Source organism: Pseudoliparis swirei, chromosome 19 (assembly GCF_029220125.1).
Source record: "Pseudoliparis swirei isolate HS2019 ecotype Mariana Trench chromosome 19, NWPU_hadal_v1, whole genome shotgun sequence".
Classification (NCBI taxonomy): Eukaryota; Metazoa; Chordata; class Actinopteri; order Perciformes; family Liparidae; genus Pseudoliparis; species Pseudoliparis swirei.
The window spans coordinates 28,198,948-28,223,948 of NC_079406.1; the positions used below are offsets into that span (position 1 = coordinate 28,198,948).

A 25,001-nucleotide genomic window follows, 5' to 3' on the forward strand; every position below is an offset into this window, starting at 1 on the left:
TTTAACCACATTCTATGAAAAGCATTACATCATGAGCTCCTCAGTGAAGCTATGACGTCATGAAGAGACCAGGTCATGTGACACAAGTCACAGAATCTTTGACTGAATTGCTGCAACTTGCGTGTTTATATTTTTAATGAAGCCAAAACAATAACTCGTTATTCTAAAGGCGTTCCGGTCCTCCACTGCTCGTCCTCACGGTCACGTGGTGCAGGTTCTACCCACAAAACACCTTTTCAGTTTCAAGAGGAAGTGCAGTACCGTCCTCCACCTGCAGGGGGCGTGTCGGTGTGAGTCCTCTCCCCGCCACAGGGGGGCGACAGAGGCCGGTGAAAGAACAACCCGCTTTTATAAATACTTAATATTGTACAAATACACAGAACCTGGAACAAAAAAACATTATGACGTCATGGCGTGTGAAGCCTCAGAGCGCCCCCTGGAGGCCGGCCGGCACATTACAGCAGAGAGAACCAGAAGAACTCAGGGGACTTTTTAATGACTATTATTTATATATATATATATATATATATTCGGCGACGTTTGGACATAATTTATTATGATTTCCTCATAATAATGAAAACAAAACCCTTGAAATAAAGTTTCTTATTCTGGAACAAAAACAAACTAAAATACATGTAAAGGTCCTCCAGTCGACGAGCACGAGAAACTAAAAGAGACGTTACGTTAAAACCAGACGAGAGGTCAGAGGTCGACCCCGTGACCTCGCCACGCGCTAAAGTCACGTGACATCGGAGGTTTTTACTTGAGAAACAGAATCTTCCCCGAGGATCCCCGAGGACTCGGAGCTCCAGTTGGTGTCCATGGTGGATCAGGTCCAGAGGGTCCCTCTAGGGGCCTGGGGGGTGGTGGATCAGATCCAGAGGGTCCCTCTAGGGGCCTGGGGGGTGGTGGATCAGGTCCAGAGGGTCCCTCTAGGGGCCTGGGGTGGATCAGGTCCAGAGGGCCCCTCTAGGGGCCTGGGGGGTGGATCGGGTCCAGAGGGTCCCTCTAGGGGCCTGGGGGGTGGATCAGGTCCAGAGGGCCCCTCTAGGGGCCTGGGGGGTGGATCGGGTCCAGAGGGTCCCTCTAGGGGCCTGGGGTGGTGGATCAGGTCCGGCGGGCCCCTCTAGGGGCCTGGATCAGGTCCGGCGGGCCCCTCTAGGCCAGCAGGCACCAGGGGGTGAGGCCCTGGTCGCAGCCCAGCTTGGTATTGATGACGGTGCACGGGGCTCCGCTGATGCTCAGCTCCTGTCTGGACTCCACCCGGTACCGGATGTTAGTCAGGCCCCCTTCAGGGTCCACCTTGAACTGCTCCTAGGGGACGAGGGAGGGAGGGGACGAGGGAATGAGATTTCCATTTCGATATATCTATACATTATAAATATATATAATTTTATATATGTATATAATTATTATATATATATATATATATAATGTTATAAGATTTTTAGATGTATATATAAAATTATATATATAATAATCATTTTATATAAATAAATATATAATTGTATATATTGTATATTATATATACAATTATATATATATATAAATACAACTATATATGTATAAAAATATATGAATTCATATATATATAAAAATAAATAACAAAGACAATTGTATATATATATATATGTAAATATAGATACAATTCAAGATGTATAAAAATATCTATATGTTTAAAAAAATATATATATATAAATAAATATAAATATATATAAATAAATAAATATAAATATGTGTGTGTGTGTGTGTCTCTTGTACCTGTTTCTGAGAGGCGACCCTCTTCTGGTCTCTCTTCCTCCAGGCCGAGTCGTGGATGTGGAGGAAGGTCTTGAACCCCGTGGTGATCCCACTCGGTCTGAAGAGCTGCGGAGAACCAGAGGAACCAGAAGGAACTCTTAGACCAGGTCTCACAGGGTCCTGGTCCCTATCAAAGACCAGGTCTCACGCAGTCCTGGTCTCGATCATAGACCAGGTCTCACGGGGTCCTGGCCTCGATCATAGACCAGGTCTCACGCAGTCCTGGTCTCGATCATAGACCAGGTCTCACGGGGTCCTGGTCTCGATCATAGACCAGGTCTCACGGGGTCCTGGTCTCTCTCAGACAGGGTCTCACGGGGTCCTGGTCTCGATCACAGACTGGGTCTCACGGGGTCCTGGTCTCGATCACAGACCAGGTCTCACGGGGTCCTGGTCTCGATCATAGACCAGGTCTCACAGGGTCCTGGTCTCTATCATAGACCAGGTCTCACGGGGTCCTGGTCTCTCTCAGACAGGGTCTCACAGGGTCCTGGTCTCTCTCAGACAGGGTCTCACGGGGTCCTGGTCTCGATCACAGACCAGGTCTCACGGGGTCCTGGTCTCGATCACAGACCGGGTCTCACGGGGTCCTGGTCTCGATCACAGACCAGGTCTCACGGGGTCCTGGTCTCGATCACAGACCAGGTCTCACGGGGTCCTGGCCTCGATCATAGACCAGGTCTCACGGGGTCCTGGTCTCGATCATAGACCAGGTCTCACGGGGTCCTGGTCTCGATCATAGACCAGGTCTCACGGGGTCCTGGCCTCGATCATAGACCAGGTCTCACGCAGTCCTGGTCTCGATCATAGACCAGGTCTCACGGGGTCCTGGTCTCTCTCAGACAGGGTCTCACGGGGTCCTGGTCTCGATCACAGACAGGGTCTCACGGGGTCCTGGTCTCGATCACAGACCAGGTCTCACGGGGTCCTGGTCTCGATCATAGACCAGGTCTCACAGGGTCCTGGTCTCTATCATAGACCAGGTCTCACGGGGTCCTGGTCTCTCTCAGACAGGGTCTCACAGGGTCCTGGTCTCTCTCAGACAGGGTCTCACAGGGTCCTGGTCTCTCTCAGACAGGGTCTCACGGGGTCCTGGTCTCGATCACAGACCAGGTCTCACGGGGTCCTGGTCTCGATCATAGACCAGGTCTCACGGGGTCCTGGTCTCGATCACAGACCGGGTCTCACGGGGTCCTGGTCTCGATCACAGACCAGGTCTCACGGGGTCCTGGTCTCGATCACAGACCAGGTCTCACGGGGTCCTGGCCTCGATCATAGACCAGGTCTCACGGGGTCCTGGTCTCGATCATAGACCAGGTCTCACGGGGTCCTGGTCTCTCTCAGACAGGGTCTCACGGGGTCCTGGTCTCTCTCAGACCAGGTCTCACGGGGTCCTGGTCTCGATCATAGACCAGGTCTCACGGGGTCCTGGCCTCGATCATAGACCAGGTCTCACGGGGTCCTGGTCTCGATCATAGACCAGGTCTCACAGGGTCCTGGTCTCTATCATAGACCAGGTCTCACGGGGTCCTGGTCCCTATCAAAGACAGGGTCTCACGCAGTCCTGGTCTCGATCATAGACCGGGTCTTACGGGGTCCTGGTCTCGATCACAGACCAGGTCTCACGGGGTCCTGGTCTCGATCATAGACCGGGTCTCACGGGGTCCTGGTCTCGATCACAGACCAGGTCTCACGGGGTCCTGGTCTCGATCATAGACCGGGTCTTACGGGGTCCTGGTCTCGATCACAGACCAGGTCTCACGGGGTCCTGGCCTCGATCATAGACCAGGTCTCACGGGGTCCTGGTCTCGATCACAGACCAGGTCTCACGGGGTCCTGGTCTCGATCACAGACCAGGTCTCACGGGGTCCTGGCCTCGATCATAGACCAGGTCTCACGGGGTCCTGGTCTCGATCACAGACCAGGTCTCACGGGGTCCTGGTCTCGATCACAGACCAGGTCTCACGGGGTCCTGGTCTCTCTCAGACCAGGTCTCACGGGGTCCTGGTCTCGATCACAGACCAGGTCTCACGGGGTCCTACCTGCAGCTCGGCCTTCCTCAGCCGGCGGTAGAACTCGTCGTCCTCGCGGCCCCAGCCCCAGAACCGGTTGGACATGCCGTTGCACTGAGGAACCAAACAGACTGTGAGACAGCGCCCCCTGGTGGCCGGGCCGAGTCATTACACCCCCCTGACACCAACAACCTCCTCCTCCTCCTCCTCCCCCCTCCCCCCCCCCCCCTACCGCGTGGTAGTGCTCCTTGGTGAGCAGCAGGATGCCGCCCACGTAGGTCTTGTAGTGGTAGAGCGGGTGCAGCTCGGGCGAGGCCACGTGGAAGGGGCCCTCCACGGGGAAGCCGTAGTCCAGCGCTGCGTTCAGGGGCATCAGGTCCACGTCGTGCATCGCCAGGTAGTCCGTGTCGTTGCCGCTCTCCAGGTAACCCACGTTGATGAGCGACGCCCGGTTGAACCTGCGGAGGACGAGGAGGAAGCAGCGGCGTCATCGCCGAAGAGGGGCGCATCGTGAGGCCGGGGGTCAGGGGAGCAGAGGCTCCGCCCCCTCCTCACCTGTAGTGGTCCACCTGGTTGATGACGACGATCTGGTGGCGGATCTTCTTCTTGTTGAGGAACTCGTGCATGAAGGGGACGAACAGCAGCAGCTCGTCGAAGCGCTCCCTGAAGGGCACGATGAGCGCCAGCTTGTGAGGACCCCAGGAGGGGTCGTCCGCCGCAGGCGCCTGAGCGGCGGCGGGGGGGCAGGGCGGCGGCGCCGTGGCCGACGGCTCGGCGGAGCAGCCGAGCTGCAGCCAGAGCAGAGACACGAGCAGCAGCGCCATGCACAGCCCGAACAGCTTGTAGAGCGCACCGCGGCCAGACAGGAGCCTGGGACAGGGGGCGGGGCTTCACAAGGTCAACAACAACAACAACCAGGAAGTATCCAAGTCACAAATACAACCATCAACACCATGTGGAGTTTCAGAGAAAGAGGTTTTTAAAAATGATAAAGATTAAAAAAAGAGAAATATTGTTTTTTAAAGAGAAGAGTTTATTTTTAAAGTATGTATTGGTACATGTTGTTCTTGTGGACTCATGGAGGTCAAATTATGCTAACCGATTATTTTAATTTTATTTAAAGTTCATCACAGTAACTTTACCTAAACATATTTACTTTATTTAAAGTAAAACAAAGCATTTAAGAAGAATAATAATAATAATAATTCTAATTTATATAGCGCTTTTCTAAATACACTGTAGTGTGTTTTGCATTACAGCTCTTAAAGATCCCAGAGGCCCACAAGGTGTCCATGGTATAGAGTCCCTTTGCTTAGAGCTGGACCAGATGGCTTCCATCAGGTAGCGTGAGATCATGGGAGGAGAAGCCCGCTCGAAGCCATCGCCAGCCCATAGATTCGAACATGACGCCTCCTCTTTCCTCTGTCTATATAACCCGTGACAACATGCTCGAACATTGAACTTTCTCATCCGGACCCTGAACGTTTCCAGTCATTCTAGATGTCTGTCTTCGGCCTGTACCTTGTAGAATAAACTTTGCATTCTTATCAAGTACCGTGTCGCTCGAAACTTCTTCTCCATCATCTCAAGGGACATGAAATAACCCACAACACGAAGACGATTTAAATCAAAATATACATTAAATGCCCAAAGTAAAAGTTCTCCTCGTGAGCTCAACAGCTTCATGAGTTCTGGTACTTCCGCCCCCTCTGGTGCTTTTATTGTGAAATCCAGAAGACTTCAGAGGAAACACGACGACAGAGGAAAACAAAGGCAGTAAACATCCTGTTTACCTCCTCTCCTCCTTGAAGTAGAGGACCGGCTTCCTCCTCGACGAGAGCATCATCTCCTCTCACAGCCTCCTGTCCTCGTCTCCTTGGTGTGTCCTGCTCCCTAACGCCTCACCGCCGCGGCGGCCTGGCGACATGTTGAGTGTTAACACAACAACAGTCACAAGGATCCGTGTCGGCGCGCGGCTCTTCCGGTCACAGCCGCCCGCGGGTCCCCGGTCAACTGGACACGTAGCGGTTCACACGGCGGGGAAATAACCTGCGGCGGGATTGTTGTCCGACCGCTTTAGGAGTCCGAGTGGAAACAGTTCCGCGAGGAAAGGTTCCGGCTTTCACATCCGATAAAACGAGTACATAGTTTCAAAGTTTATTCTTCCTTAAAGCTATTGTACTTTGATACTATTATACTTTATAATAATTTTGAAGATCAGTCCGACCATGTCTTAGTCCAGTTATAATCCTGTGGTATCTCCTATTTCTTCCACGAATTGTTTATTTAAATACAAGATTCACAATATATCAATGTTTCTTTATTAGTCCGGCAAAGAAATATAGATAGGAAATAATCAATAAAAACAGTAAAGAATCCACAATAACTGAAATTGTATATATTATATATATATAATATATACAATATAATATATACATATCATATATATACACACATATATATTATATATATACATACATATGTATATATATATACACATATATATATACTCCCTTATGTCATATGTTCTGCCTTAATATTTTGATGTGTACATAATCTTCTGACTTACTAATATTCAGAATAACATATTTAGTGTTGGACTTAAGTGAAATGTTGAAGTAATTGTACTTTACTAAGTATTTCCACTTTCTCCTCTACTAGGAAAAAATTGTAGTTTTGTCAGCGCTACGTTTATTGAACTTTAAAAGTGTTCAAACTTACATAAATCAATCAATAAATTAAGATATTACTATAATTTACACTTCCAGCAGTAAAGAAAGTGAATAAAATGAACTCCGTCTTCACTAGCTGCAACATTAAAGCGAGGAACACATTATCGCATCAATAATTATAATATATATTAAGACATTTTTGGTGCTTAAGTATTTTATGTACTTATAATTGTGTATTTTGTTACCTTTTGACTGCAGGGTTGATCAGAGTACTTCTACACTGTGGAAATACTACTTTAAGTAAAAGATCAGATTAAAAATGAATAGACTGTCTCCAGTTTACAGAAGCTGTCACATTCCTTTGCCTGACATATCTTTCATAATAAAACACAAACATGTGGAGAACAGTAAAAACAAAGAAACCATCAGTCCTTCAAACCAAATGTGACAAAACTTTATTCAGTTTGAGACGGATTCACACGGACAGAAGAATTAAATTAAATCACAAAACCAACCGATTCCAATTCTAACCCAAAACAGTCTGAAACGTGAACCCACCACAGAAGAAGAAGGGAAGAGGAAGTAGATCTCTCGTGAAGTTGAGGGACCTTTTCCTTTATTCAGTGACTGACAACGTAAATTGGACTTTTCCGAGTTGTGATTTTGTCCCTGAAGAGAAATAAAAGTGGAGCTTCAGCCCATTTCAGTCGCAGAGCCGTGGAACCGGTTCAGACCGGCTCTCCCAGTTCACGCTGAAGCTCCAGGAAATATGTAGATGTCCCTTTCCCACCTCGGCTAAAGAACCGTCGGTTGGCAGATTATTAAGATCATTATCAGTTGATTTTATCCTCCTTAAAGCGACGGTGGCTTTTAAATTAAATCACCGGCAGAAGATGTAAAGATTCTCTTCTGTTCAGTTTCTTCTCTTTCAGAAACGAGCAGAGAAACATCCGCTCGAGTTTCACTGAGACGCGACAAACCGTTTCTCTCTTTTACTTTTTGTTTGCAGGATTTCTACTTTTAAGAAAATGTTCCACTTGAATGAGTTTACAGTTGAATCCAGATTGTAATTTTCTCGCGATTCTAAACATCTCTAGTGGCCATTAACACACCATCGCCATGACAACCCCGGTGTAATAAATACAGGCGAGGAGACAACGAGAACGTCGGAGACCACGATGATGTCGTCTTCAGGCCTTGAGGCTGATAAGCTCCGCCCCTCGTCTCCTCAGCAGGTTGAATTCCTCCCGACGGCAGCGACCTGCCAATCAGCAAGAACACACACACACACACACTCACTCACACACTCACACACTCACACACACTCCCCCAGGTGAAGGGCTACACCAGCTTCTTGGCCTCGAAGAAGCTCTTCAGGTGTCTCATCTGCCAGATGCCGATGGCCACCAGGATCAGGGTCTGGACGATGGACCACCACAGGACCCTCTGGTTGGTGCTCTCGCTGGTCTGACGGAAACGCTCCTCGCGGTACTGAGGGAGGCAGACGGGCAGACAGGCAGTCAGACAGACACGTAGCTATGTCACATGAAAACAGACTTTCACCTGAAATAGATTCTAAATACAATATCTTTTCAAATAGTAAACCTGGAGTCATGCAACATTACTTAAAGGATAATAATCTAAATTAATAAAGAAAGAAAGAAATTCATGAGACATATCGGGTCTTTTTTTTAACTTCATATATGAACTCGGCAACTTTAATGTGCGTCGTTGTGTAAAATACTCATTTTACACGCCAACACCCCACCACCAGGTGTGTGAGTGTAGATCAAAGAAGAGAAAACAAATATATATAATTATTTTTTTAAGTAAAAAAATAAATTCCAATTTTTTTTAAAGCTACAAAAAGGTAAAAAAGAAATCCAAGTCTTAAAAAAAATTATGAAAAAATAAAATACAAATATAATACATATATATTAAATAAATGTCCATCCCTTAAATTGACTGAAACTAAATAGACACAAGTGGAGTAGAGTGGCTCTTCATGCACTTTTAACGACACAAATTTAAATAATTTAAACTCCTTCCGGCAGAAATTAAAATGTTTTGGTTTTCTTTGAACTTCATGAACTCGGCAACTTTAATGTGCGTTGTTGTGTAATATACACACCAGGTTTGTGTGTGTGTGTAGATCCCCCCAAAAAACCATATATATATAAACATCTATATACAGGACTGTCTCAGAAAATTAGAATATTGTGATAAAGTTCTTTATTTTCTGTAATGCAATTAAAAAAACAAAAATGTCATGCATTCTGGATTCATTACAAATCAACTGAAATATTGCAAGCCTTTTATTCTTTTAATATAGCTGATTATGGCTTACAGCTTAAGAAAACTCTAAAATCCTATCTCTAAATATTAGAATATCATGAAAAAGTATACTAGTAGGGTATTAAACAAATCACTTGAATCGTCTAATTAACTCGAAACACCTGGAAACACATTTTCAAATGTTTGATTTTGTTTTGCTGTTATAAATCTTTTTTTTTACTTGGTCTGAGGAAATATTCAAATTTTATGAGATAGGATTTTAGAGTTTTCTTAAGCTGTAAGCCATAATCAGCAATATTAAAAGAATAAAAGGCTTGCAATATTTCAGTTGATTTGTAATGAATCCAGAATGCATGACATTTTTGTTTTTTTACTTGCATTACAGAAAAGAAAGAACTTTATCACAATATTCTAATTTTCTGAGACAGTCCTGTATATATATATATTTTTTAAGTTTAAAAAAATGTTACACATTTTTTTAAATTACAAAAAAAAGGAAAAAAATTATGAAAGTAAAAAACAATTAATGAAAAAATAAAATAATAAAAATAAATACATTATGCTCCCTGTGACCTCTGTCTAACAGCCGGACTGACCCTCTGGTAGTTCTGCTCCTTCTGGATCTGGTCCACCTGCTCCACCAGCTGCCGGACTCTCAGCTGCAGCTCCGTCAGTTTGTCTTTGGCCGCGATCTCGGCGTAGTTGTTGGCGTGTTCCCCCACCTGGATGTCCAGGTGAACCCTCTGCAACACAACCAGGAGGCCAGCTGACGAGATGATGTTCTCACGCTGCGTTCAGGCTCTGCTCAGTGAACATGAGTACTGGCTGAAGGTAAACGACAACGTTCTCACGATGCGTTCAGGCTCTGCTCGGTGAACATGAGTACTGGCTGAAGGTAAACGACAACGTTCTCACGATGCGTTCAGGCTCTGCTCGGTGAACATGAGTGCTGGCTGAAGGTAAACGACAACGTTCTCATGATGCGTTCAGGCTCTGCTCGGTGAACATGAGGACTGGCTGAAGGTAAACGACAACGTTCTCACGATGCGTTCAGGCTCTGCTCGGTGAACATGAGTACTGGCTGAAGGTAAACGACAACGTTCTCACGATGCGTTCAGGCTCTGCTCAGTGAACATGAGTACTGGCTGAAGGTAAACGACAACGTTCTCATGATGCGTTCAGGCTCTGCTCGGTGAACATGAGTACTGGCTGAAGGTAAACGACAACGTTCTCACGATGCGTTCAGGCTCTGCTCAGTGAACATGAGTACTGGCTGAAGGTAAACGACAACGTTCTCACGATGCGTTCAGGCTCTGCTCGGTGAACATGAGTACTGGCTGAAGGTAAATAACGTTCTTTGAATATTATTATTAGTTCATAAAAGTAAACGGAAACTTTTGAACAAACAAAAGAAAAAAATTCTTCAGGATAAAAGAGCAAATATTAGATCAACGATGAGGAAACATGTGTCTCCTCTACACTAGTCTCCTTAAGACTCCTGTCTCCTCTGCCCTCTGTAGGTGTCTCCTCTACCCTCTGTATGTGTCTCCTCTGCCCTCTGTAGGTGTCTCCTCTACCCTCTGTATGTGTGTCCTCTACCCTCTGTATGTGTGTCCTCTGCCCTCTGTAGGCGTCTCCTCTGCCCTCTGTAGGCGTCTCCTCTGCCCTCTGTAGGCGTCTCCTCTACCCTCTGTAGGCGTCTCCTCTACCCTCTGTAGGCGTCTCCTCTACCCTCTGTAGGTGTCTCCTCTACCCTCTGTAGGCGTCTCCTCTGCCCTCTGTAGGTGTCTCCTCTACCCTCTGTAGGTGTCTCCTCTACCCTCTGTAGGCGTCTCCTCTACCCTCTGTAGGCGTCTCCTCTACCCTCTGTAGGTGTCTCCTCTGCCCTCTGTAGGCGTCTCCTCTACCCTCTGTAGGCGTCTCCTCTGCCCTCTGTAGGTGTCTCCTCTACCCTCTGTAGGCGTCTCCTCTGCCCTCTGTAGGTGTCTCCTCTACCCTATGTAGGTGTCTCCTCTACCCTCTGTAGGCGTCTCCTCTGCCCTCTGTAGGCGTCTCCTCTGCCCTCTGTAGGTGTCTCCTCTACCCTCTGTATGTGTCTCCTCTGCCCTCTGTAGGTGTCTCCTCTGCCCTCTGTAGGTGTCTCCTCTGCCCTCTGTAGGTGTCTCCTCTGCCCTCTGTAGGTGTCTCCTCTGCCCTCTGTAGGTGTCTCCTCTACCCTATGTAGGCGTCTCCTCTACCCTCTGTATGTGTCTCCTCTGCCCTCTGTAGGTGTCTCCTCTGCCCTCTGTAGGTGTCTCCTCTGCCCTCTGTAGGTGTCTCCTCTGCCCTCTGTAGGCGTCTCCTCTACCCTCTGTATGTGTCTCATCTGCCCTCTGTATGTGTCTCCTCTGCCCTCTGTATGTGTCTCATCTGCCCTCTGTATGTGTCTCCTCTGCCCTCTGTAGGCGTCTCCTCTGCCCTCTGTAGGCGTCTCCTCTACCCTCTGTAGGTGTCTCCTCTACCCTCTGTAGGTGTCTCCTCTGCACTCTGTAGGTGTCTCCTCTACCCTCTGTATGTGTCTCCTCTACCCTCTGTAGGTGTCTCCTCTGTCCTCTGTAGGTGTCTCCTCTGCCCTCTGTAGGTGTCTCCTCTACCCTCTGTAGGCGTCTCCTCTGCCCTCTGTAGGCGTCTCCTCTGCCCTCTGTAGGTGTCTCCTCTGCCCTCTGTATGTGTCTCCTCTGTCCTCTGTAGGCGTCTCCTCTACCGTCTGTAGGTGTCTCCTCTACCCTCTGTATGTGTGTCCTCTACCCTCTGTATGTGTCTCCTCTGCCCTCTGTATGTGTCTCCTCTACCGTCTGTAGGTGTCTCCTCTACCCTCTGTATGTGTCTCCTCTACCGTCTGTAGGTGTCTCCTCTACCCTCTGTATGTGTCTCCTCTGCCCTCTGTATGTGTCTCCTCTGCCCTCTGTAGGTGTCTCCTCTACCCTCTGTAGGTGTCTCCTCTACCGTCTGTAGGTGTCTCCTCTACCCTCTGTATGTGTGTCCTCTACCCTCTGTATGTGCGTCCTCTACCCTCTGTATGTGTCTCCTCTGCCCTCTGTAGGTGTCTCCTCTACCCTCTGTATGTGTCTCCTCTGCCCTCTGTAGGTGTCTCCTCTACCCTCTGTAGGTGTCTCCTCTGCCCTCTGTATGTGTCTCCTCTACCCTCTGTAGGTGTCTCCTCTGCCCTCTGTAGGTGTCTCCTCTACCCTCTGTAGGTGTCTCCTCTACCCTCTGTAGGTAATAATAATAATTCATTATATTTGTAAAGCGCTTTTCAATGACCCAAAGACGCTGACAGAAAATGCAAAGCAAAAGAACAGACAAGAATGGGCAACATATAGAGACAAAATAGAACAGAACAACAAAACACAGTAGTCAGGGAGAAATAGAAGCAAAGCGGAGGGGGGGGGTTGGGGAGAGGAGGTGGTTAAGGGTAGGGGAGGTCATACGCTCGGGAGAAGAGGTAGGTTTTAAGGCGGGATTTGAAGGTGGTAAGTGAAGGTGAGTCTCTGACAGGCTGGGGGAGGGCGTTCCAGAGACGAGGTGCAACTCGAGAGAAGGCTCGATCACCAAAGTGTTTGAGTTTGGACGGAGGAACAATGAGGGGGGGAGTGGATGAGGATCGGAGGGTTAGGGTAGGCGATGGAGAAGAAGGAGGTCAGTCAGGTAAGGGGGGGCCAGGCAGTGAAGTGCTTTGTAGGTGAGGAGGAGCACTTTAAAGTTGATGCGGTCTTTGATGGGGAGCCAGTGGAGAGATTGGAGGACAGGAGTGATATGATCACGGAACCGGGTGGTAGTGAGCAGGCGGGCGGCAGAGTTCTGTACCATCTGTAGTCGATGGAGGGAGCGGGAAGTGATGCCCGTGAGGAGGGAGTTGCAGTAGTCCAGGCGGGAGGAGACAAAGGCGTGAATGAGGCATTCAGCGGCAGTGGGAGTGAGGCAGTGTCTGATTTTGGCAATGTTGCGGAGATGGAAGTAGGAGGTCTTAATAATGGAGCTAACATGAGGGTCGAATGAGAGGGTGGGGTCCAGGATGAAGCCAAGGTTGCGAGCCAGGGGGGAGGGGGTGATGGTTGTGTCGTCAATGGTAAGAGTGATGGGTCGGGTCTTGTTGAGAGTTGATTTAGTGCCAATGAGGAGAAGTTCAGTTTTGTCACAGTTAAGTTTGAGGAAGTTATGGGTCAGCCAGGTTTTTATTGCGGATATACAGGTTTCAATGTGGGAGAGGGGTGGGTTCTTTGTGGATTTTGTGTTTATGTAAATCTGTGTATCATCGGCATAACAGTGAAAGTCCAGGTTGAAGTTGCGAATAATTTGGCCAAGGGGGAGTATGTAGCAGATGAAAAGCAGGGGGCCAAGGACTGAACCTTGGGGGACCCCCTGCGTGACAGAGGAAAGGGTGGAGGTATGACCATTGAGGGAGATGAACTGTTTTCTGTCGGTGAGGTAGGAGGTGAACCAGTCCAGTAGGTGTCTCCTCTACCCTCTGTAGGTGTCTCCTCTACCGTCTGTAGGTGTCTCCTCTGCCCTCTGTAGGTGTCTCCTCTACCCTCTGTATGTGTCTCCTCTACCCTCTGTATGTGTCTCCTCTGCCCTCTGTATGTGTCTCCTCTACCCTCTGTAGGTGTCTCCTCTGCCCTCTGTAGGTGTCTCCTCTGCCCTCTGTAGGTGTCTCCTCTGCCCTCTGTAGGTGTCTCCTCTACCCTCTGTAGGCGTCTCCTCTGCCCTCTGTTGGTGTGTCCTCTGCCCTCGGTCGTGTCCTTACCAGCATGCCTCCGGCGAACAGGGCGAACTTGGAGGAGTTGGAGTGGAGGCAGATCTGATGCTCTCCAGGTGTGTGTGACGTGAAGGTGAACCTCCCCTCAGAGCCGTACTGCCGGGACAGGATCACCTGCAGGAGACCGAGAGCCGTTAGACGCACGGGGGCGAGGATGAGGAAGATGGAGGTGATGAAGGAGCCGCGTGTTCACCTTGTCATCGGGGTCTTTGACCTCCACGAACATCCCCAGGCCCTGAGTGGCCGGCATGTACTCCTCCCTCTGCTTATCGTACACCTGCGTCCGGTAGTTTCCTGGAGGGCAAATACAAATACTCAAAAGTAAATATTGTACTTGTACTCCATCTGACAGGTAAATATTGTTCTTATATTACATCTGACAGGTAAATATTGTTCTTATACTACAACTGACAGGTAAATATTGTTCTTATACTACATCTGAAAGGTAAATATTGTTCTTATACTACATCTGACAGGTAAATATTGTTCTTATACTAAATCTGACAGGTAAATATTGTTCTTATACTACATCTGACAGGTAAATATTGTTCTTATACTACATCTGAAAGGTAAATATTGTTCTTATACTACATCTGAAAGGTAAATATTGTTCTTATACTACATCTGACAGGTAAATATTGTTCTTATACTACATCTGACAGGTAAATATTGGACTGTTACTGCACTACATCTCAGAGGTACATATTGTGTGTGCGTGAGTGTTTGCATATATGTGTGCGTGTGTCTGCGTGCGTGTTTGCATATACGTGTGTGTGCATTTGTGTTTACACAGCTATGACGTCACACTACAGTTTGGACACCAACGACAACTTGAGCTAGTTAGCCGCATAGCTAACTAGCTCAAGTTGGTGCGCTAACGTTAGCATTAGCTTTAGCCGGCAGACTTCCTCTCTCCGCCACTCACCGATGATCATCGTCTCGTCCGGGATCTCCTCTATGAAACACTTCTTCTCCGTCTCTCCGATGTGGAAATACAGCGAGGACACGACGCTGTAGAAGACATTCAGGAGTAAAACCGACGACACACACGATCGCATCCTGACAGCCACCATCTTCCTTCCTGCGGGGAGCGAGAGAGAGAGCAGAGCGACCGACTGCGCATGCGCGGTGTCCGCAATGCCACGTAAACCCAGAGATCCATTGTGGCCAATCAGCGAGCCGCAAGAGGAGTTCGGGGTTGCGGTTTGAAACTGCCACGGAAGTACATTTATATTACGTGTACGAAATGATAAATGATCAATTAAAATTAAAATTAATAACCCTGAAAAATATAAATGAAATAGTCCTTAATTTTTTTAATTTTAATAAGCAATACATTTTTTTTTAAACTTAATTGCAAAATTAAAAATGGTTGTGCAAGGTATATTCTAAGTGAATAAATAAGCACAGAAATAACTTATTGTTGTGTTGATTTATCCTCCAATTTAAGAATATACCTAAATTATGATGAATGTAAATAAAATGCATATTATGCACTGAGTAATTTGTTCACTCTAATGAGAGATGAAGAGCTCCCTTGTTGGAATAAAACGACGTACATTTATTTACGTATTGCAGTGTATGTGAAAAGTGTAGGTACTTGCTTGTGTAATTCTAATAGCGGTTTATCTGAATTTGGCCGATTCTTATTTGCTTGTGTGATGTCAATATGACTTTCAACAGATCTTTAAGTGGGAAGAGCAACCACACTACATTTACCAGATGCTACATTAAAGTGATGACAACATATTGTATCAATAGTTAGCATACAATGATATAATATGTATAATTCTGTGTAATTCGTATTTAACTTCTGGTACTTGAATACGTATGATGATGTGAATACTTTTGCACTTCTAGGTAAGTAAATATATATTTTTTTACATGTACATATCATTATACACTGTCACTGTCAATAATTAAATCCTGCATGTAATTAATAAATATACACATCTACATAGTGTACATAATCATATAGTTCATAAAAATATCCAATAAAACATATATATTTATTTGCAATATTTGTATTATGGATAACTTTCTTCTTTTTGCAGTATTACCACATACAGTCGCTAGGGGGCAGCACACTAAACACGCTCCGTTTGAACCCAGAAGAAAAAGAGGCACTTCCGCCCAAGCTGTTTCCATGGCAATCAGACATGGCGCCGGGTAAGGTCCCTCACTTTTTCCGCTTAATATAAGATTTCTAACGGTTTAGACGAAACACATAATTAATTATAAGCTGTATTTAAATTGATTTACTGGTGCGACAGTAAACCATGTGACCGGAAACGAAGTTATCCGACGTTAGCTTCGAATAAAGGTTCGTGTGAGACACTTTACCGTAAAGTCGACATGTTGACGCAAATTCACCCAAATTCACTTCTCTCTGAGTAATATAAGTAGTTACTGCTTTCAAAATGTTCAAGTATGAAAGTATAAGAAAGGTACCCAATGTAGTAACAATATACATGATTCTGAACGCCTACTTTTACATTGTTAGCTTTACTATTATAGAATATTAACTTATTTTCTTCCATACTTGTACAAGTACTTTCATTTAATACATCTGTATGTACAATATATAACATGTGATATAATGCGTTGATGCACTCCTACTATAGTAATAATAAAGATGCATCTTCTTCACCCTGAAAGCCATTGTTTATACTTTGTAAAAACGTTTGCCAGTGAATAAAACTACAATTTAATAATATTTTGTGATGCAAAAAATTGGTTAAATTATTTCTTATATCGTGATGTATTTTGATTTATTACTTCTAATTTATTTTATTTTCATCTTCATCTCTGCAGGGAGCCAACCAATCGTATCCTTCACAGGAAACTGATGCACACACGCGTGTGTGTGTATGTGTGTGTGTGTGTGTGTTGCCCCTCTGTTGTCCTTGACCCGGTGTTCCTCAGCTGTCCTCCACTCCTCTGCAGGTCCTCTTCTACCTGAACAGCTGGTACTTTGCTGCCTTCTACCTGGCAGAGATCCTGATGTTCATCTATAAAGGTCTGAGAGACGCACCAGGATCAGTGACAAATACAATCTCAAATCAGATCTGCAGAAATAAATAACACGTCTTACAGTGCATTGTCTTGACTTCCTGGTGTATCGAAGTAGAACTGACTGTCTGACCCCAACAAATCAGTTAAAACTCGTTAAAAGTTTGAGTTTTTACCTTTAAAACTATAAACATGAGAACATTGACGACACAAAGAAAATTCCAAACATCGGAAACAATTTAGGATTTTATTTATTTACAAATCAGACAAAGTAGAAAACAAAGTAGAGGTGAAGTACTGTGGTAGTAAAGTGAACATCGTGACTAAGAACCTGATGACAGAAACATCTCCGATCAGACGTCCCCGTGCCGACTCTCCTCCTCCTGCAGGGATCCTCCTCCCCTACCCGGCCGATAACCTGGTTCTGGACGTGGTTCTGCTGGCGCTGTTCCTCGGTCTGGAGACGCTGCGGCTCTTCTACGGTGAGCGGCTCGTTTTATTAAGGTGGAATTAACCTGAATTAAACGACCACACACAGATGTTTATCTCCCAAGATGACGCCCTGCGGATCGGTTAATATCTACGGCTAAATAATGATTAAAATGTACTGAGCTATAGCACATCTTAAATCAAATAAGGCCCCAGGCCCAGACGGGTTTCCCTCGGAATGGTACAAGGTGATGGAAGGGTCATTGGTATCTATGTTGCAGTCTACCTTTAACTGGGTACTTAAGGAGAACATTATCCCGCCCTCCTGGAAGGAGGCAGTCATATCCCTTATTCCAAAAGAGGGAAAGGATAAAACTGAATGCAGTAATTTTAGGCCAATTAGCGTGTTGAACCAGGATTACAAAATCTTTACCCATATACTAGCCAAACGAATAGAGGGATTATTACCACAAATTATTAGCCTTGATCAGACAGGATTTGTACAAGAAAGACAAACCCATGATAGTATCAGAAGGTCACTACATATAATTAACCATATAACTGAAAGTAATTTGGAAGCAGTATTAGTTGGGTTAGATGCAGAAAAAGCATTTGATTGTGTAAATTGGACCTTCCTGTTTAGAATTTTAGACACATTTGGATTTCACAGTAGCTTTATAAAAACTATACAGGCTTTATACGATAGACCCAGGGCGAGAATCAAAATTAATGGAGCCGTTTCAAATTCCTTCCCATTGGAGCGGGGAACGAGACAGGGCTGTCCAATTAGCCCTCTCTTGTTTGCGATCTTTATCGAACCTCTGAGCCAGTGGATTATTCAAAATAACAGTATCAAGGGAATAGTAATGAATGGGGTGGAGCAAAAGATCTCTTTATTTGCTGATGACATATTGGTGTATCTATCCAGCCCAGAACAATCTCTGGTCCAGTTATTTTCAACTTTAGAACAATATGGATCCTTCTCTGGATATAAATTGAATGTTTTGAAGACACAAATTCTGAGTTTTAAGTACTGCCCTCAGTAAATATGAAGAAAACTATACATTTGGGTGGGATGCTGAATCCATTAAGTACTTGGGAGTAAATATTCCAATAGATTTGACAAAACTTTTTTTACTTAATTATCTACCTTTGAACCAAAAAATTAGGGAAGACATAAGGAGATGGGACCTTGTTCCTTTTCTCAGTCTTATTTCACGCATTGAATCGGTTAAAATGGTTATTTTGCCGAGACTGCTGTATCTCTTCCAGTCCCTTCCACTGGAACTATCTGACCAACAATTTCAGGAATGGGATAAACTTATCTCAAGGTACATTTGGCAGGGACGAAAGCCAAGATTTAAATATCAGAGTCTACAATTGGCTAAAAACAAGGGTGGTGTCGCACTCCCATGTTTAAAGGATTACTATATTGCGGCTCAATTGAGACCATTAATATGCTGGTGCAATCCAAAGTACGTTGCTAGGTGGAAGGAGATGGAGAGTGCTATATCAGAGGAATTTCCAATTCAAGCTGCGATTGGGGATAAGGTCTTGATGAATAAACTAATCAAACTGAAAAACCCATGGATCTGTCTGTCGCTTAAGGTGTGGAATAGACTGGTAACTCAAAACACTTGAGGGAGGCTGTAAAGGTTTTAAGATGGTGTGTGTATGATCCAGAATTTCTACCTGGAAGATGGGATGCAAGATTCAAGTGTTGGTCTTCAAAAGGCCTGACAGCCTACTGCACATTTCTTCACAAGGGGTCCATGAACAGCTTTCAGAATCTGAAGGGGCAGTTTGATCTGAAAAGTGATGATTTCTACAGGTTCCTTCAAGTTCGACATTACATTGATAAAATACAGAGGGAGAGCATACAAGTGCACTGGGATAACACTTTGTTAAAAGTTTTAAAGATGCCTATCTTGAGGGCTCCAACAAGAAAGCTGTTTCAAAAATCTATAGGAGTTTACAAGAAACAAAAGGTAACTCGCTGTATGTAAAACAAAAATGGGAAAGGGAAGGAAATTTAGTTCTGGAGGAAGAAGACTGGGAGAATTTATGTGAGATGCAATGGAAAACGTCAAGTTCAACCTCATGGCGAGAGTTTTGTTGGAAAAACCTCATAAGGTTTTTCATTACTCCAGCTCAGAAGAGACATTACACTAATTCCTCTGCATGCTGGCGACAGTGTGGATGCATTATGGCAAACCATTTCCATATATTCTGGTCTTGCACATCTTTGAATCCTTTCTGGCAGCAGGTTCATGGAGTGTTAGAAAAAGTTTTTCGGGTGGATATTTCATTTAAATTCGAAACGTTATATTTGGGTGTTTTACCACTAGAAATGTTTTCCTCTAAAGACAGATATCTGTTTAGAATCCTGAGTGCTGCTTGCAAGAAGGCAATCACCAGAATGTGGTTAAAACCAGGAAAACCTACTTTGGATGAGTGGATTGATATTGTGTATGACATTTTTAAGATGGAGAGGATAACCTTTGCTTTGAGACTGCAACAGGGAATCTTTTTGTCTAGATGGGAAAAATGGATAATTTATGTTACACCAATACGACCATCATTTGTCTAGAAGGGACTCTTTATTTATATATATATATATATATATATATTTTTTTATATTTCAATACCCCCCTTGTTTGAATAAGTTTCAGGTTCACCCCATAATTTTGTGTGTTTTTTTTTTTTTTTTTTTATTTTGTGTGTGTTTTTATGCTATAGCATGTTTACTTGAAGGTCAGTGAGGCCTGCCTCTGTATTACCCAAAAATATTTAAATGTGATCTGACGGTTAACTACAGAAGGCGTACAGAGTACACTGTATTGTCTATGATTGCAAACATGTGAAAAGCTGAATAAAAAGAGAATTAAAAAAAAAAAAAAAAATGTACTGAGCTGCTGAGATGAGGCGACTCCTCATCCCAACGGATGGTTCCGGATGTTTGTGTTCATGAAGCTCGTCCGAGTTTTCATCCCTTCAGAAGTGATCGCAGGTTCACGGAAAACGGACGGAACGGACAGAATCTAAAATGTTTATTTCCAGGCTGGTTTCAAGAAACCCAAAAGTCATGGAAATGTTGTTCCATTCACCTTCATTTACGGTCATGAGGATGAACCTGTTCATTGGTCATGAGGATGAACCTGTTCACTGGTCATGAGGATGAACCTGTTCATTGGTCATGAGGATGAACCTGTTCATTGGTCATGAGGATGAACCTGTTCATTGGTCATGAGGATGAACCTGTTCATTGGTCATGAGGATGAACCTGTTCATTGGTCATGAGGATGAACCTGTTCATTGGTCATGTGGATGAACCTGTTCATTGGTCATGAGGATGAACCTGTTCATTGGTCATGAGGATGAACCTGTTCATTGGTCATGTGGATGAACCTGTTCATTGGTCATGTGGATGAACCTGTTCATTGGTCATGAGGATGAACCTGTTCATTGGTCATGTGGATGAACCTGTTCATTGGTCAAGTGGATGAACCTGATCATTGGTCGCGTGGATGAACCTGTTCATTGGTCATGAGATGAACCTGTTCATTGGTCATGAGGATGAACCTGTTCATTGGTCATGTGGATGAACCTGTTCATTGGTCATGGATGAACCTGTTCATTGGTCATGTGGATGAACCTGTTCATTGGTCATGAGGATGAACCTGTTCATTGGTCATGTGGATGAACCTGTTCATTGGTCATGAGGATGAACCTGTTCATTGGTCATGTGGATGAACCTGTTCATTGGTCATGAGGATGAACCTGTTCATTGGTCATGGGGATGAACCTGTTCATTGGTCATGTGGATGACCTCAGCTCTCTCTAACTGGATGAGCCTGAGGCCTGTGGGGTTCTAGGTGTGTGAGTGTGGTGTGGTTCTCCAGGCTGGAAGGGGAACCTGTGTGAGCGCCCCCTGGCCTCCTGCGCCGCGCTCCTCGTCCTCCTGCCCTGCGCCGCGCTGGCCGTCTACTTCCTGCTGCTGCAGACCTTCGTCCTGCGGCTGGAGTTCCTCCTCAGCGCCGGCCTGCTCTGCTTCTACGGCCTGGAGCTGCTGCTGGGCCTCCTCTCCGTGGCGGCCTTCTCCAGGTGGGCGGGTCCTGCAGGGTCCTGCAGGGTCCTGGGCCTCCGACGTGGGGGTTCTCAGTCCAATAATTATCTTTTATATTCAAATTCATACCTAAATTGTTTCTTCTTCTGATAGGTCCAAAGTTTACTGAAGAAGACACAAGTTTGACTTCACCTGAAACAGAGTGGACACAACCGTGTAAATAAAACAAATATATTTTCATATTAAAATCTCAATCTTTCATACAAACTGTTGGTATCAAGATGAGAAAGTTCTGTAAATAAAACTGAACTTTAGGACATTTTATATGAATTCACAAGTTGAAAAAGAAGAGGAAGATTTTGATGAAGAAAATATTGATGAAGAATAATACTTGTGGTGGGTCCAGGCGACCAGCGCCACCAGGCAGAGCGTCTGCACCACGACGCACCAGAAGATCCACCGGCTGGTGGAGCAGTGGACCCAACGCAACGCCTTCACTCTGAGCTGAGAACCAATCAGACGAGCAGAGAGTCAACACTTCCTGTTTCCACACACACACACACGCACACGCACACACACCCTGTAGTAGTCCTGGTCCTTCTGGATGTGGTGGAGCTGCTCCGTCAGCCTCCGGACCCTCAGCTGCAGCTCCGTCAGCTCGCCCTCGGCGGCGATGTCGGCGTAGTCGTTGGCGCGGTCGCCCACTCGCAGGTGGAGGTGCAGCGCCTTGGGGACGCAACAGGAAGTCGGTGAGGAGGGGCGAGCGCTGCGTCGACAAGCTAAGGGCGAGCGGCCGCTCACCAACGCGCCTCCGGCCACCAGGGGGCGCCGTGACGAGTGCGAGCGCAGGCAGATCCGATGTCCTCCTGGCCGCCGGGACGTGAAGGAGAAGTTTCCCTCTGGGCCGCGAGACCCGGACAGAAGCACCTGTGGATTCACTCTGGTGACGATGCGTTCCGTACGACACGAGGTCGTGTGTGTGAACGTAGTTCTGCGGGTCGCAGGTGTTTCTGAGTCATCTCGCCCGGAGGCTCATGGCTCAGGTGTACAGACACACCCCGTGGGGGAGGGGCTTGTGTTACCCGCTCCGTGTCATCAGGACCAACCTGCTCATCGGGATCTGTGGCCAGGATGTCCACCTCCAGGTCCGGATGGCCCGGCAGGTACCGGTCCCTCTGCTCATCGTACAGCCGAGTCCAATACACACCTGAGAGAGACGGTGTGTTACTGCGTGTCCCGAGACACCGGCACACCTGTAGTCAGGAGATGCTTTACTTGTGTTTTAATCAACGTGTGGAGCCTTTGCTAATACTAGACTATTTAGTTTATTATGGTTATTTGTGTTTTCAAGCAGAAATGATTAGTTTTTATTAATTAATTACTTTTTTTAAATTAACATTTCTGGTTCTAGCTTTTGCTATGTGAGTGTTTGTTGCTTTTCTCTGTTGGATTGTGAGATTTAAATGATCAAACTCGGCTCTAAACACATAACAAAAACACATAAATAGTGTAGAAACAATGCTCAACGTTTAAGTAGACGTTAGAGCGCAATAATCAGACAGTAACCCACATTAAGAGGCGGTGAATAACAGTAATAATGTTTAAAAATATTACATTTAGTCACTTCAACAGTTCTCTACGAAGCAATGTTCCAGTTTGAGCTTTTATTGTGAAGGAGAAACGGAACAAGGAAAAAGGAAACGTTTAGAGTGTGTAAATAAATAAATAAAGTAGTTATAGTTTTGTTACTATTATGAAGTATAAACATAACCCTCAGGTACACAATAACGCTAAATAACAGTAATAATGTTTAATTATATTATATTGAGTCACTAACATCTCTTCGAAGCAATGTTCCATTGTTGAGCTTTTATTGTGAAGGGCAACCCGGAACAAGGAAAAGAGGAAGCAGGAGTGCGTGAGGAAGTTTCTCTGAGTTGTTGTTGTTGTTGTTGTTGTTTATCTCGTCCAACTGACGACCGGGAGCCGGTATCCCGGTAAACACTCACCCACGAGCCTCGTCCGGCTCGGGAGGTTCTCCGTGAAGCACGCGCGCTCCGTGTCGCCCACGCGCAGGAACACAGGACGCGAGACCGCAGAGCGCGCTCAGAAGCGCGAGCGTCAACATGTTGGTCTGACCAGGACGTCTTCAAGCTGCTACCGCGCATGCGCGCAGACAGAGAGCGGCGCCGCTCGGGGGTAAGTAAGTAAGTAAGTAAGTAAAAGTTTATTTATATAGCGCCCTTCGCAGTACGAATACACAGAGTGCTTTACAATAAAAACAATAAAAACAGTAAAAACAGTACAACATCATCAATATCATCATGTTAAGCATAGCAGCAAGGTGCAGAAGCCAGTGCTACATCACAAATTGCGGGTGCATTACCTCCAGTACACAAGACTTTTGAGCAGTCACAAACGCAGTAGAAGAAACCAACAAACAATAAATTAAACATAGAGAGCAGAAAACCGATAACACACAGAAACCTAACCCAGAAATGCCTGTTTGTAGAGATGTGTTTTTAGCTGATTTCTGAAGCTTTTTTCGGACTGAGCTGCTCTCAACACCTGCGGAAGTGTGTTCCACAGGCGTGGGGCGACTGCAGCAAAGGACCGATCGCCCTTTGTTTTTAATCGTGTGCGCGGCACTGCCAGGAGCCCCTGGTCAGCTGACCGTAAGGACCGGCTGGGGGTGTGCTGTATGATGAGGTCATGTATATAACTGGGGGCGAGGCCGTGTATGGACTTAAAGGTAAAGAGAAGCACTTTGTACTGGATCCTGTACTGGATTGGTAACCAGTGTAGTTCTTTACAGCTGTGGCTCTCTGTCGTTGCTGTTTCTGCACTTTATGATAACGAACAGTCCTTTAATCGATCTGGTTATTGATTAGTTATGATAGATTAGTTATTGATGTGGTTATTTCAAATGTTTTATTTCACATTATACCTCCATTGTTCTGTAATGCACTTCATTCTCTTGATCCTGAAAGCCTCAATCCCTGAAGGCCTAAATCCCCGAAGGCCTCGGCCCCTAGAAGGCCTCGGTCCCTGTAGGCCTCGGACGTGGAAGGCCTCAGTCCCCAAAGGACTCGGACCCTGAAGGCCACGGACCCTAGAAGGCCTCCGACCCTAAGAAGGCCTCAGTCCCTGAAGGACTCGGACCCTGATTGCTTCGGACCCTGAAGGCCTCAGTCTCTGAAGGCCTCAGAGGAGAACCCTCCTCCATGAAGACCACAGAGGAGAACCCTCCTCCATGAAGACCTCCTCCATGAAGACCTCAGAGGAGAACCCTCCTCCATGAAGACCACAGAGGAGAACCCTCCTCCATGAAGACCTCAGAGGAGAACCCTCCTCCATGAAGACCACAGAGGAGAACCCTCCTCCATGAAGACCTCAGAGGAGAACCCTCCTCCATGAAGACCTCAGAGGAGAACCCTCCTCCATGAAGACCACAGAGGAGAACCCTCCTCCATGAAGACCACAGAGGAGAACCCTCCTCCATGAAGACCACAGAGGAGAACCCTCCTCCATGAAGACCTCAGAGGAGAACCCTCCTCCATGAAGACCACAGAGGAGAACCCTCCTCCATGAAGACCTCAGAGGAGAACCCTCCTCCATGAAGACCTCAGAGGAGAACCCTCCTCCATGAAGGCCTCAGAGGAGAACCCTCCTCCATGAAGACCATAGAGGAGAATCCTCCTCCATGAAGACCTCAGAGGAGAACCCTCCTCCATGAAGACCTCAGAGGAGAACCCTCCTCCATGAAGACCACAGAGGAGAACCCTCCTCCATGAAGACCACAGAGGAGAACCCTCCTCCATGAAGACCACAGAGGAGAACCCTCCTCCATGAAGACCTCAGAGGAGAACCCTCCATGAAGACCACAGAGGAGAACCCTCCTCCATGAAGACCACAGA

General features: G+C 46.0%; 4 protein-coding genes across 11 annotated transcripts; 1 reads left to right on the forward strand and 3 right to left on the reverse strand.

The window, feature by feature from the left end:
* Positions 1 to 477: 477 nt before the first annotated feature.
* On the reverse strand, positions 478 to 5,854 carry b4galt7 (xylosylprotein beta 1,4-galactosyltransferase, polypeptide 7 (galactosyltransferase I)). Of its 2 annotated transcripts, none has more exons than XM_056439229.1 (6): positions 5,606 to 5,854; positions 4,368 to 4,682; positions 4,045 to 4,270; positions 3,843 to 3,926; positions 1,762 to 1,866; positions 478 to 1,314 (listed from the first exon to the last, which is right to left on the reverse strand). In XM_056439229.1, the coding sequence occupies exons 1-6, from the start codon at positions 5,656 to 5,658 to the stop codon at positions 1,159 to 1,161; spliced, it is 939 nt and encodes a 312-aa protein (XP_056295204.1). In that variant the 5' UTR covers positions 5,659 to 5,854; the 3' UTR covers positions 478 to 1,158. The 2 variants fall into 2 exon arrangements, with proteins under 2 accessions (XP_056295204.1, XP_056295203.1); XM_056439228.1 differs by having other exon boundaries at positions 4,368 to 4,700.
* A 1,058-nt stretch (positions 5,855 to 6,912) lies between these two features.
* On the reverse strand, positions 6,913 to 14,665 carry tmed9 (transmembrane p24 trafficking protein 9). Its single transcript, XM_056439842.1, has 5 exons — positions 14,503 to 14,665; positions 13,771 to 13,871; positions 13,566 to 13,691; positions 9,376 to 9,522; positions 6,913 to 7,975 (listed from the first exon to the last, which is right to left on the reverse strand). The coding sequence occupies exons 1-5, from the start codon at positions 14,648 to 14,650 to the stop codon at positions 7,826 to 7,828; spliced, it is 672 nt and encodes a 223-aa protein (XP_056295817.1). The 5' UTR covers positions 14,651 to 14,665; the 3' UTR covers positions 6,913 to 7,825.
* A 1,044-nt stretch (positions 14,666 to 15,709) lies between these two features.
* On the forward strand, positions 15,710 to 21,338 carry tmem216 (transmembrane protein 216). Of its 5 annotated transcripts, none has more exons than XM_056439677.1 (5): positions 15,710 to 15,746; positions 16,392 to 16,405; positions 16,503 to 16,596; positions 16,947 to 17,071; positions 20,921 to 21,338. In XM_056439677.1, the coding sequence occupies exons 1-5, from the start codon at positions 15,737 to 15,739 to the stop codon at positions 21,215 to 21,217; spliced, it is 540 nt and encodes a 179-aa protein (XP_056295652.1). In that variant the 5' UTR covers positions 15,710 to 15,736; the 3' UTR covers positions 21,218 to 21,338. The 5 variants fall into 5 exon arrangements, with proteins under 5 accessions (XP_056295652.1, XP_056295651.1, XP_056295653.1 ...); XM_056439676.1 differs by lacking the exon at positions 15,710 to 15,746 and having other exon boundaries at positions 15,755 to 16,405; positions 20,921 to 21,122; positions 21,238 to 21,338; XM_056439678.1 differs by lacking the exon at positions 15,710 to 15,746 and having other exon boundaries at positions 15,755 to 16,405; positions 16,979 to 17,071; positions 20,921 to 21,122; positions 21,238 to 21,338.
* Positions 21,186 to 24,289, reverse strand: LOC130209814 (transmembrane emp24 domain-containing protein 9-like). Of its 3 annotated transcripts, none has more exons than XM_056439671.1 (6): positions 22,922 to 24,284; positions 22,191 to 22,291; positions 21,886 to 22,011; positions 21,664 to 21,810; positions 21,476 to 21,588; positions 21,186 to 21,276 (listed from the first exon to the last, which is right to left on the reverse strand). In XM_056439671.1, exons 1-6 carry the CDS (start codon positions 23,250 to 23,252, stop codon positions 21,273 to 21,275), a joined length of 822 nt encoding a protein of 273 aa, XP_056295646.1. In that variant the 5' UTR covers positions 23,253 to 24,284; the 3' UTR covers positions 21,186 to 21,272. The 3 variants fall into 3 exon arrangements, with proteins under 3 accessions (XP_056295646.1, XP_056295648.1, XP_056295647.1); XM_056439672.1 differs by having other exon boundaries at positions 21,193 to 21,276; positions 21,533 to 21,588; positions 22,922 to 24,289; XM_056439673.1 differs by lacking the exon at positions 21,664 to 21,810 and having other exon boundaries at positions 22,922 to 24,283.
* Between the last annotated feature and the right edge of the window lie 712 nt (positions 24,290 to 25,001).

Bases quoted from the DNA above. Each gene is read 5' to 3' on its own strand.
- tmem216 (XM_056439674.1), top strand. From the start codon at position 16,337: ATGTATTTTGATTTATTACTTCTAATTTATTTTATTTTCATCTTCATC. The intron at 16,597-16,946 runs GTCTGAGAGACG...ATCTCCGATCAG, and splicing joins CCTGATGTTCATCTATAAAG to ACGTCCCCGTGCCGACTCTC. The intron at 17,072-20,920 runs GTGAGCGGCTCG...GTGGTTCTCCAG, and splicing joins GACGCTGCGGCTCTTCTACG to GCTGGAAGGGGAACCTGTGT.
- b4galt7 (XM_056439228.1), bottom strand. From the start codon at position 5,658: ATGATGCTCTCGTCGAGGAGGAAGCCGGTCCTCTACTTCAAGGAGGAG. The intron at 3,927-4,044 runs GTAGGGGGGGGG...TTGGTTCCTCAG, and splicing joins CCAAGGAGCACTACCACGCG to TGCAACGGCATGTCCAACCG. The intron at 1,315-1,761 runs GTACAAGAGACA...CTCGTCCCCTAG, and splicing joins GGGTCGCCTCTCAGAAACAG to GAGCAGTTCAAGGTGGACCC.
- LOC130209814 (XM_056439671.1), bottom strand. From the start codon at position 23,252: ATGCGCGGTAGCAGCTTGAAGACGTCCTGGTCAGACCAACATGTTGAC. The intron at 22,012-22,190 runs GTTGGTCCTGAT...GTGAATCCACAG, and splicing joins CCACAGATCCCGATGAGCAG to GTGCTTCTGTCCGGGTCTCG. The intron at 21,811-21,885 runs GTGAGCGGCCGC...TGCGTCCCCAAG, and splicing joins TGGTGGCCGGAGGCGCGTTG to GCGCTGCACCTCCACCTGCG.
- tmed9 (XM_056439842.1), bottom strand. From the start codon at position 14,650: ATGGTGGCTGTCAGGATGCGATCGTGTGTGTCGTCGGTTTTACTCCTG. The intron at 13,872-14,502 runs GTGAGTGGCGGA...TTTGCCCTCCAG, and splicing joins GGACGAGACGATGATCATCG to GAAACTACCGGACGCAGGTG. The intron at 7,976-9,375 runs GTCAGTCCGGCT...TGCCTCCCTCAG, and splicing joins AGGAGCAGAACTACCAGAGG to TACCGCGAGGAGCGTTTCCG.